Source organism: Seriola lalandi, unplaced genomic scaffold (assembly GCF_002814215.2).
Source record: "Seriola lalandi dorsalis isolate HSWRI2012SDOR001 ecotype SW California unplaced genomic scaffold, Sedor1 jcf7180002054570, whole genome shotgun sequence".
Classification (NCBI taxonomy): domain Eukaryota; kingdom Metazoa; phylum Chordata; class Actinopteri; order Carangiformes; family Carangidae; genus Seriola; species Seriola lalandi.
The window spans coordinates 913,481-925,886 of NW_019525123.1; the positions used below are offsets into that span (position 1 = coordinate 913,481).

Consider the following 12,406-nt stretch of genomic DNA (forward strand, 5'->3'; position numbering starts at 1 on the left):
GAAACATGGTACTAAAAATAAAACACCATTTAATATTCATAAGTCCACTTTCTTGTAGTGAAGCTATGACTTTTCGTTTGGTATTTTTTGGCTCGGTTCAAAATGTCCGTCCGTCTCTGTTCACAGGAAGCGTGACATGGATCACCAACGGCTCCCGTTGAGCTTTAAAATGCGTCGATGTTTGCTTGTGATTCAGGAGCGACTGGTGCCCAGACACGGTGGATTCCTGTTTTTTAGAAAGCACATCCAGTCCTAGGGAACAAAATGTGTCCCTCTGGAATTCAGTTGGTCATTACAGGGTACGAGGATGAAGACAGCAACCACGGTGGAGGATGGTGGAAATGTTTTTCTTCTAAATTGACTCTAGAAGTTTTATGTGAATTATGAGGGAGGGAGTCGTGGCTGAGCCTTCAACGATTCAGCTACACATCTGCATGACTTTCATTTGAAACTGCTGTAAAAAACGATCCCTTTTTAATGCAATTTGTTTCAAACTCGTATTTATTATAGTCAGATCTGTCGATACTCTCTTGCACCGAAAGCTTTAAACCACGGGACAGATGCTCTGCTCGGCGCAGCAATCAAGAGGCAAATCCCGGACGTGCTCCACTGACCCTGAATTATAATAGTGGATTTGGATGACTTATACAATGCCAGATTTAGATACAATGCATTCAGGCAAATGAGCTGTGCATTTATATACTGCAGTGCAGTCAGTCGCTGTACAAACCTGGAAATGGGCTTTTATTCACAGTCACCCAGGGTACTGTTACTGTGTCCATAAATCCAGTCAGTCAGCTCCCCATTCACTGTCCGTGGAGCTGTTCCAGGTTCAGTCTCTTAACGACATCAACAAGGCAGTCTTGGCCGCGTCTTCGGAAGAGAGACATGTCCGTTTCCACAAATCAAGACTGAAACCATCCGCAATTCTAGGAATGACTCGAACCGTGTCTTGAATGACTTTTTGTGTGGCCCGAATCCGTTTTTTTTTCTGTGAGGTGTATTTATCTTAAAGCTACACGAAAGAACGTTTTCAATTTTTACACAGTCCCTTGTGTGCGACAAAAACCAACACCCTCTTATCTTTGGTGTGATAACACAATTTATTATCTTCATCCAATCAGATTTAGAGTCCCTGCATTCCATTATACTGTGTTTTTTCATGCTGCGTTTCCCTGATAAACATCTGCAGTGTGGCTCCTTATATTTTGCGGCAAAGACCCCCATAGCTGTGGATATACTGTATAATTAATGCTTTGCAGATATAGTGATTATTTCCTGTTGGGTAGACTCTTCATTATTAAAACAGAAGTGATAGACTCCCTAATGAGCCCATGTTTGATGTCACACATCAATGATAGGAAGCGGTGTTTTAATGCAAATTAGCACTACTTTTGCTCAGCTAAGGCCCTATACTGTAAGCCCTGTCAGGCCTTTGTGAGGGTCTGTCGAAATCTGCTCCGTGTTTGTACATATTAGACTTGCTAATCAGATGTTAATGCTTGTGAGTGGCAGAGTTGCAGGCAAGGCAGCTACAGAATGGTAATCAGCGTGGAGTTGGCCCACAACAAAGAGGCTGATTATTTAAACCACTTTTTTTTTTTTCTCCAACCACGAACCCAGATTCAAACACTCACGTCTACTCTTTCTTTTGAAGTGTTGCTTGAAATCAATACAGTGTGATTAAGACGATTTCACTCATTTAATTTTTTGCATGTCACCTTGTTTTTCTTCGAATGCTAACAGAAAGCTGGACTCGTAATCAGCCGGAGATGGAGATTTTATTTAATTAATTTTTTTTACCACTGAATTGGCCACTCTACCTTTCCATCTGTTCACCATTAATCAAGTAAAGCTTTTCAATAAGCTCACTGTAGTCGCAACCGCTCACTTAGATTTAGGTGTCAAGGAATAATTCTTAGGCTTGTGCGCTCATTAAAGTTAAGCTGTTTACATGCTTTGTGGTTGTATTCTTCCCGCTTGCTTAGGTCAGTCCGCCTGCTGTGTGGCTGCACAGGGCGACAGATGGCATTATGGCCCTCGGTGGGGCAGTAAAGGGATACCCGCGGTTAGGGTCAACTGCAGGGACAGATGTAACTTCTTACTGCGCTAACTGTGACACTGCCAGCGCCGTGTGGAGCGCGGCCGCGTAGGTCATGTGTTCTCGGGAGCTGCTGTTGGTAGTTTGTGTCGTGCCGTACCGTGAAACGATTCTTTGTGCAGACTTGGTTGCAATGCACCGCCGTCTCTCCTTGCCTGTTACGGTGTCTGTCCTGTTGCATTGGTGTTGTGTGAGGATCGGTGTGGTCGGTGACAGGCCATTGATTAAGTCAGGAAATGAGTTTCGACAGCCCCACTGCCTTTTCTGTCTTTTCAATTGTGATATGATGAACACAGTTGGAATCAAATATTTCATGCCTCACTTTTCTTCCATTTGTTTAATTTACCTTCAGTGTCATGAATCTTACCACAGCGCTCCAGCAGGTTTTAATATAATAAAATCCAAGTGCACACTTTATTTTACTTAGAGGTCTCTGCTTTTCTCCTACTTGAGTTACTGGCTTTTATGACATTTGGAGGATAAATAAAGTTAGCTGTGTGACATAGGAAATGAAAGCAAATGCTGTTACGGCAAAACCAACATTACACAAGTGTGTTTTTTTGATGTTATGCCAAGGAAATCTTTTTCTTCTTTTTTTTCCTTCCTGCTGCTTAACTTGCACTCATTCAAATTTGACAGCAGCATGAACACCAGGGACTGTGTTGTTGTTTAACATCACGTTTGATGAAGCTACAGTTCTCGGCTACAGCTTTGTATTTCATCATAGCTTCGCTGAAGTGAAGTGCATTGCAAACATCAGTCAAAATCAAAATGTGATGCAGCTAATTTCGTTTTTTTTTTTTTTTTCCCCCTCAGAGCTTTCTATTGAAGACAGATTCCTGTCTGCCGAACTGCCAAGCATCGCACACATAAACATAAAGAGTCTTGTCCTGGAACCTGTTGATGGATGTCTTCGCCTTTTTGAAAGCTCTCCCCTCAGGCAGAAAGTCAGAAAATGACTAATTCCCCCTTAGTCACATTTTAAGAATACATTCGAAGCACATCTCCTTAATTTGCCATTCTGAGAAAGTGTCCTGAAGCATTAAATGGGTTGTCGAGAGCTTGTGCACCAGAGCAGCCTGGGAATCGGCATCCTCAGGGAGGGGGGGGGAGGGGCTGAAGAAGTAAGAGCACTTCCCATCCATCTCAATTCACAAACCGTTGGCCTCTCCAGCTCGCGTCTCCAGCCACTCAACTCCGCCTTTTGAAATACCATGCGACGCAATTATAATGCGTTTTCATCTAGTGCAAAGATTGCGTGTCACTTGTATATCAGGTGTCCATTGTGATGGTTACCAATTTGCTCTGGCAGCCAAGTGTTGCAGCTGCACACAAAGCCTCAAAATCTAGTCTTGTATTTGGTGTGTTTTTAAAGGTACAGGCCATCAGTCGCCAAAATGTAATTTAACACTGAGGGACAGTTCAAAAAAGTGTTAACTGCTGCTTTTTTTTCCCCGCTCTCCTTCAGGTGTTTCTACATCGTCTCAACCAGTACGCAGCCACCAAACTCGACAAGAACATCACAGAGGAAACGGTTAAGGTGAGGGGTCAGTCTGTGAGGTACGGGGCTGCATATTTAAGATTTGGAAAAAAAATATCAAGGGCAATTGACTTTTACTCTCACACTACGCACGAACCTTATTTTCATACTGTAACCTGATCCATGAAAAGGCCGGAAATTACAGTGGAAACTAAATAAAGTGTGTCCCCTTGTTTGGGGCACTCTTTCAACCTAAAATAGCTAAGTTCTGAATGGAGAAAGAAGTAGTGGGCGATCCAGGAAGCAGCTGTAAATATAATCTATTTATAAAGGATTCCGGCTGGAGGATAATAAAGGATGCTCTCTCACAGTGGGAGTGGGAGTGACCGTTTAAGTCCATTTGCTTACGCTTCAAGGTAAACACACATTCAGTGGTTATTTACTGCATGGCCCGTGTTTTTGGAATATGTCTACTCATGCTATGTTTTGTTTGGGAACATGCTGTACGGAGAGGGTTTTCAGATAACAGGGGTCACTGGGCAGCAACACGCTGCGATTGTCGCCAAGCAGCTGAATGACATCCAGTCCTCCGGAGTGGAAATGCATTGATCCAACTTTACCAGATGTTTGCCGTTCTTGCTATCACTTAAGATTATTTTAGACTCGCCCGCTCATAAAAGGCTTCTGGTTTTCATGCCTTTTGATTTTATTTCACTAGCTTCTCTCTCCATCCAGCGTCAGCATATTGTTTTGTCCTTTTTAATACCCACCACAAAAGTGACATGAAAGGGGACAGAAGTCAACACCACATGAAGGCGAAGTTGCTTAAAAATGTGTTCCTTTTTTAGCGTCTCTGTTAAAATATCTCTAATAATGTTTGAAATCCAAATATCAAAGACATCTCAGTCCAAGTTGCCCATTACAAAGAAACCTCATTCTTTATTCTGTGGCCTCAGAAATTCCCTCGCCTAGTGCCACTGACCACAATAAAGCAGCATATGCCAAAGAACTGATTCGGGCCATCTTAGGAGCTACATTGCATTGCTACATTGAAAACAAAATGCACATAAAAAAAAAAAAAAAAAAACCTCATATACACTTTGTATTTATGTCTTTTTTTTTTCTTCTTCTTCTTCTCTTCTAGGTTTTATTCTCCAACATTGAGGAGATTCTGGCCGTTCACAAAGACTTCCTGTCCATGGTGGAAGAGCTGCTGCAGCCCGACCCTCACGCTCACCACGAAATCGGCCGCTGCTTCTTGCACTTTGTAAGAGACGCGCGCTTCCGTGCGACCGCCTCCGCTCAAATCTCCCACACTCGCACGCTGAATGTCATCTCGCCACCTCTGATTATCGTGTCACCATCTTGTCCGAGCTCTTATAGCTCACTTGCATCAACGGCTGCTCTGTTTCTAATAATCCTTTGTTCACTGGAGCCTGTAATCTAAAGAATTTCTCTCCTACTTTACTATCAGAGCTCCAAAGCACCCATGTCTTCGAGTACTCCTGAAAATGATCAGATACGGCCACATGTTGTCAATTTATCTCTCTGGATTATCCATGATGAGACGGTGCACATGTGTGATATGCTTGATAGGCCTCTGATATACTGCTCTCCCCTGCCATATATTACATTTCTTTGATGCGGAGCCTTGAGGCACACTGGCATATAATAGGTTTCAAAGTCTAATAAATCTTACCATCGCTCTGTTGGTCTTCAGACAGCTTCTCTGCCAGTAGCGTCAGGAGCTGCTCTTGATGCAGGTGAATGAGAGACGATCTAGCAGTACAGATGGTATAGTGATGTTTATGATGAGATGACCTCATAGAGAAAATGGGATGTAATTGAGAGGATAACTAAAAAACCCATGACTCATGGCCATAGTTCAGCCGTGAATGATCATGAGAGTCCACATAGATAAGACTTGGATATTTTATTTTATTTTTCTCTCCACTCTTTCTTTCTCTTATTCTGCAGTTTTAAAAAAAAAAAAAAAAAAAATAGTTTCCTTCTCTGTAATCATTTGTTGATGACCTAAAAGTTCCAAGAAAGAATTACACAATCTAGCTTTACTACAGAAACACAAATAGGTAAAAACTAAGCCAATTGGACAGAAGTCCACTCAAAGCAAAATCCCCTCTGCGGTTCAGGCCTGCAAAGTGGTTCACGCTGACTTAAGACTCCACTCCTCCCTTTTGGACTACAGTAAAAATCATTTCCCAAAGCCAAAAAATGTTCTTTCTGAGAGGTTCATAAACTGACTTCTTAGAAAATAGGATTCAGGAATAGGAGTATACTGTACCATCACAGAGTTGTGTTTTTGGAAGCGCCTCTACTTGTTGTTATGACAGTTCTGTCTCTCCACATCAACAGCTTTGTCTTCTGAGGCAGAGCACGAATGGCTGAAGACCATGTACTGTTTTTTGCTGCTCTGTAGTGACTTTGTAGTGAGTGATTTTAGAAGCTGTGTGGTCCTGTCCTGCTGCTGCCCCTCGAAGACAAAGGAAAATGGATGTCATGAGAACTGCTTCAGGCAGGAAAGTCGTCGGTTATATAGCTGCAAGGCGGATGACAGGGTATCATCGGAGCCTCAAGATACAAAATATACATTATGTATTTCATGATGGAGAGGAGAGTGTGGAGAAGACATACGGACTATGAATCCTATAATGCTTACAGATTTATCGACCGCTCCCCCTCTCTTTTACAGTTTCTCCGTTTGGCTTTGTCCCCCGTCTTTCCCTTTTGCTTTCTGTCTGAAAACATGTTCATTCCGCTCCCCAATCGTCCTTCTCACCTTGTCTCTCTTCTCTCTGGCTCTCGCAGAGGAGCCGTTTCCAGATTTATGATGAATACTGTGGGAATCACGAGAAGGCCCAGAGGCTGCTGCTGGAGCTCAATAAGATCAGGAGCGTCCGGACATGTTTACTGGTGAGAGGGGACTGTAAATGTGCACATAATGTTCAAGTCTTAACATCCACTCAGTTGCTCACGCGCTGTGAGCGGCGATCAAGTAGGTCGGGTCAAGTCTTAAAAGGTCAATATGTAAGTCCATGCTAACACGCAAAGAGCAAAAACAAATTAACACGTGCAACATTAAATTGTTTGTTTCTGTATTTCTAATTGAAAGTTTTAGCACAAAACTCTTGGATTATGTTTTAACATAATCACTAGTTCTATTAGGATGCCTTTTTTTTTTTTGTAATCGTTTCCATGCAAAGTGATGCTATTAAACCTCCATTTGAAAAGGTACAAATTTAGAGTCCAAGTGTGGTCATGGGTGATTTGAAACTGGACTTGAGAATTCCTCTCACACACACACACACACACACACACCACCACACTCTCTTACATATACAAACACACAGTCACCCACACATGGCAGCTGGACAGTGTAAAACCCTGTACTTTATGTTCCAGTGTGTCTGACAGCTGATGTGTCTCTGCCCGATGTGTGGGCGGACTCCCTCTTCCTGTCCCGACACTCTGAGAGACTTTCACTGCCACAGGGGAGCATCATGTTGCGAGAACAAAAGATGACTACATCCCCACTGCTGGCTCGCTAAACTGTGTTTGTGTGTGTGTGTGTGTGTGTGTGTGTGTGTGTGTGTGTGTGTGTGTGTGTGTGTACGTGTGTTTGTTTGCGAGTGCAAGTATGATCAAAAATGCACTCTTTTTTTTCTTTTTCTCAGCTCTTCACTTGTTGCTGTTTACACTCTTGGTCCTCTGTTCAGTCTTTCACACTTTTTCCTTGGTCGGCTTTGACAGTTTGTTGTTCTAGCCCTTCTCACTCCTTAGCCTCAGAGCGTCACACACTTGTGTCACTACACCCCATCACCCCTCGTGTTTTAAGACTTCCATAAAAACAGAGCGCTTTGAAATCGAGATGTACGGCACAGTTACAAACCCAAGAGAACCCGAGTATGACCACAGACTTATTGATTGGCCTGTTCTGCGGTGAAGCATATGACCTTTTCTTAGACTGTAATTGATGGAGTGAGAAATGAAACACAAGCACATGCACAAACTATGCACACCCTCAGAAAAAGCGAGGCTGCAAGAGCTCTGTGTCTGATTTACTGTTCGTGTGTCCCTTTTAATCTAGAAAGCCAGAGGAGGCGAAGATATTAATTGACTTTGATTTAATGGGTTTTTCGGGGTTTTTTTGCCTTGACCTTTCGGTGACCTCGCCGTCCATCAGGGCTGTATGGGTCTCATGTTACTCTCTGACCTGCACTTGGCTATGAGCCAACACACATCAGGTCACCTCCCAGGTCCTGCAATGACCAGGGTGGGGAGATCTGCTAACCTCCACTAAACCTTTAACCCTACTGACTGCTGTAAAGCCTGGTTTATTGTTACAGTGTAATTGAGTACCTCATCTAAATTGCAGGTGAGAGGGAGGTGAGAATGAATATGGGCAGTTGACCTCATAACCTATGACCTAAGGCATGTAGGTGAGGGTCACTTTGATCACCTGAAGGCGAAGTGTGACTTGTGGTTGACCATTTCTAAGCTGGAAAAAAAACAAACAATAAAACCTAGTTAGTGGCTTGTCTTAGGATGCTAATTAGCATGCTAACATGCTAAACAAAGATGGTATCAGTGATAAAACATTGATGAAAACACTGATGATACTTAAGCTGTGCAGGAAGGACAACCTCTACCCCACATATAATTAATACTAGATTATTAGACCTCATTTTTCTTTAATCTAACAATTAGATTTTCTTTACATTGAGCATTAAAACCGTGCAGAACCGTTAGCATTTGGTTTGTTAACCCTCCGTTCATCTCCTCGCCTCTCCTCCAGAACTGCATGTTGCTGGGAGGCAGAAAAAACACGGAGGTCCCGCTGGAGGGTTACCTGGTCGCTCCTATTCAGAGGATCTGCAAGTACCCATTGCTGCTCAGAGTGAGTATGGTCTCGTGATGGCTAACCATGTATTACGGAGATACCGCACCCTTGTGCCACCTCCGCGGGGGCACCTTCTACTCCTCTTTTCATCCACCACCAACTAGTCATTAGTAAGGGCTGTCCCGTCCTTTTCACATCAACCTCTCCCTCTCTAATGAAACACTGCTCTCATATTCTGACACTTCCCCGCTTTAGTTCCCCCGGCAAAACCACAATCGTAGGAATAACACAAGCCCTATCATCACCTCCCCTGCCGAGCTTCGCGTCCAGACACTTTGACTGGGCTCATTCATACCTGCACTCTCACTTGTTAGTTTTGAAATTTCCACTTCCCGATGTGAAACGTGAGCGAAATGAAATACGCTTTCAAAGGCCTGTTTGAGTTGGTGATCTGAGCTGTCCCATCTCATTCATCTTGTTATGATCTATTAATTCACCCCGGCGTTCTCTAAACAGCCACCAGCACGGGCGCGGAGATGTAATAATAATAAGGGGGGTAATCTGATGCGCTGCCATTTGAAGTCTTCCAGCTGCCAGGGCCTCCTTCGCCTCCGTAAGACGACACAGATAGCCATCGGTGGCTGCAGATATATCCAGAACGCTGTAAATCAGCTGACATGCTGAAACAGTTTTTAAACTATAGATGCAGAGATTGCCATTGCTTTTTGCTAGACCGTGGCATGCTGTAGCAAAGGTTTTACCCGCTACACTCAGGAACCACTGGAAGCTGAGGGGAGTGAGGAGTGGACATGAAATGGAATATATTTTTCTTTCGTGCTTTTCATGATATAAAAAAAATAATGATTCTGAGCCAGATTTGCAGAATATTTGAGCTCAGGTTTTTAAAAAGTAGTACAGGTTTTCGTCATCTTGTAAAATGTTTTTGTTTGTGTGTGCACACGTGTGTGTGGTCTTTGCACGTGTAGGAGCTGCTGAAGAGGACCCCCAAGAAGCACAACGACTACGGCCTGGTGCAGGAGTCTCTGCATGTGATGAAGGCAGTGTGCTCCAGCATCAACGAAGCCAAGAGACAGATGGAGAAGTTGGAGATTTTGGAGGAATGGCAGTCCCATATCGAGGGCTGGGAGGTGGGCCTCAACTAAACTGTGTACACTGTTCTGATTATTTAATTCTCGTCCAATAAGTTCAACTTAAATAGCTGTATTGACTTCTTGCTGTGTTGTCAGGTTTTTTTTTGTTTTTGTTTTTTTCCCCTTTAACTCACAGCTGAGCTTTCCCCCATCAAAGCTCAAAGTCATGACTTATTTAAAGCCACTTAGCCCTATGCAGTTCAACAAGAATTCCAAGTGGCGTGACTTTTGTAGCCTTTTAAGCTTTCTTGTTCTCACTCGGAACAATGACTTGTATTCACAATGGCTAAATTCTTTCCGCCTGGATGAGCTTGTAGTTAAAGCCGTCATGCTTTAGGGTGACCGATCCAATCATCATCAGGTAGACCGCACTTCTTGGGAGCTCTAAAGCTGCCTCTTAGGTTGGTTTTCTTCCTGAGTTCGGGGGATGCCTGAATAAGGGGGTCAGTAGACCTAGTGCTGGTTGGAAAGAGAAAAACAGTGGTGGTAATTGTAAGGCAAGAGGCAAGGATGCTTATGTAATTGACCTGGCTTCATTCAAAGAAGGGCCTAAAGGCTTCCTGGACACACGCAGACAAAGAGACGCTGCCAGTGTTGATACAGCTTCTGACTAAGGTGTGTGCCGTAACAGATTGTTTTCACCGAGGAGAAAACAGCATTTCAAGCCAGATATGAGTAAGACAAGATACGGTAGAGCGTGATTGGACTTCCTTACATGTGTCCAAGAAGTTCTAGTTTTTCTGAATGTGTTGTTTTAGGATCACTGACAACATTCGAATGTTGTTACAGTATTAGCAGGACATGTAGCTGGCTCTTCACTAAGTTTTTTACCCTTTTATAGTAAAATATACTGCAGAAACATGAATATTCAGGCAATGTTTATGACAAAAATACATCTTAAATACAATAATATATTATAGATAACCAAAAAACCTAAAGCATCTAATGCAACAATAAGACAGATAATGAGGAATTATAGTTACACTTATTAAATAGAAGTAGTAATCTCATTATTTCTGCTTAATAAACTCTTCAGCTTTCACATGTATATAGACATGCACACACACACACACACACACACACACACACACACACACACACACACACAAACAGCTTAAAATCTAAGAATAAGGTGATCAGAATGAGGCTTAGTGTTGGGTGGGGTGACATATCTTTCACTCGACATGGTCCTGGCTGCAGCCACTCTGCGGTTTCTCATCAGCACTTTTATTAATTGTACACATTAGCTCATTCTGGAGCAGGAATCCTCCGACTGCTGCACGCCAGGCCTCTCTGGCTGTAAAAGAGACGGAGCGAAGAGGGAGGAAAGAAAAACGGAGAGAAAGGGGGGAGAGAGCTGAGTGATGGTTGCATCTTGCATTTCTGTGTGGGTGTCTTAGGAATGATTGAGGGATGAGGAGCGATTGTGAGAGCTGCTGTTTTTTTCCATTTCTGCTCCTCCGCCCGGGCTGATTGCTTGTTAGCGCTGACCTGCTCCACAGCTGGCGGCCCTCGGGGCATCCTGGCAGGTTCACCTCGCGTGGGAGAGACAGGGCGATGGCTCGCCGTGGTGACCATGGTGACGACTGCCAGCATTTGTCAGGGCGGTGATTGCCAGTTGGTTAGTCTTCTTAGTGTCTGTGTTTTGTCAAAGCGTACCATAGAAATATGTTAATTTTAGAACAGGGGGTAGTAGTTTTCTGTTGTTTCACTTCATTCTGTTCTCTTGTTTAAGTTTAATTAGTATTCTTAAAATCAGCTTGGGATGTAGAGTTTGTTTGACTTGGCCTCTTTACTTTAAAAGAATTTCAGTAAAATTCTCTCATCTCTCCAGCTAATTGACAAATACCACTTCAGAGTTCAACATAAACTTTTCTACCGTACTTTTTTCCTGAATTAATGGCACATCCTGTTTTGTCATTCCCAATTCTCTAGTTGTTATGTCTGGTAGTTGTCTGCCTGTAAAAATAGAGGGTTGAAATTTAGATGAAGCAGATGACTGAGGGTTTTAAGGGTTGCTTAAGTTTTAAGCTGAATACACCCTCTGTGAAGCTTTGGCTTGGAAGGAGGTGGATGTGAAGAGTGATAGAAAAATGCTGCAGAGATGGAGAAAAACTAAATAAGGCTGCACCAAAACAAGTAAATGGGCAATGGGGTTGTGTTAAAAGCATATGAAAACACAAAGGGGAAGTGCTGGTTCTTGCATTAAGGAAACTCCATTGTCTGGACCAGTGTGATTTTGGTCCCTTAAAGTGACCAAGGCGAGTTGGCCTCTCCATGTCTGGTGTGCACACATCCACTGGCTGCAAATTAGTTTAACATCTGGTCATGGGCTGGGGAGTTAAAAGGCCCTGAAAGAGAGAGAGAGAGAGAGAAAAAAAAAAAGTGTGGAGGAAGGAATGAAAGAGATAGAGGAATAGTCTCGGGAATCAAGAGAAGGGGAAGGGAGGAGAAGGAGAACAAAAAGGGCGAGGAGAGAAAGAAGGAAAAAGCGGGGATAGGTTTTGGCCCGCTGATGTCTCCAGCAGGAGGAAATGCTTAGCACATTTTCCGGCTCTGTGCGCATGGGAGTTATTTTTAGCTCTGAAGGGCCGATCAAACGGGGTACATAAATTCCCTGAACAGGCAAGGTGAGGGAAACGACAGCGCACTTTATCACTTGCAGCAGGGACCCCAACCAATATGGGCACCAGGCGCGACAATGCAACACATAGTTTGACTGGACGGGATGTTATTCTATAGAAGCTATTAACGACTGCGTATTTTAAAGTCCCACAGCAATCTGCTCTGAGGAAGCAGGGAGTGTTTTCACAGAC

At 43.4% G+C, this 12,406-nt stretch overlaps 1 protein-coding gene across 1 annotated transcript in view; it reads left to right on the forward strand.

Annotated features, from left to right (window-relative positions):
- Positions 1 to 12,406, forward strand: part of prex2 (phosphatidylinositol-3,4,5-trisphosphate-dependent Rac exchange factor 2) — an 89,756-nt gene that overhangs the window by 12,932 nt on the left and 64,418 nt on the right. The window contains exons 2-6 of the mRNA XM_023416905.2: positions 3,570 to 3,641; positions 4,726 to 4,848; positions 6,408 to 6,512; positions 8,395 to 8,496; positions 9,426 to 9,587. Coding sequence (XP_023272673.1) covers positions 3,570 to 3,641; positions 4,726 to 4,848; positions 6,408 to 6,512; positions 8,395 to 8,496; positions 9,426 to 9,587 — 564 coding nt within the window. The remainder of the gene's footprint in view (positions 1 to 3,569; positions 3,642 to 4,725; positions 4,849 to 6,407; positions 6,513 to 8,394; positions 8,497 to 9,425; positions 9,588 to 12,406) is intronic.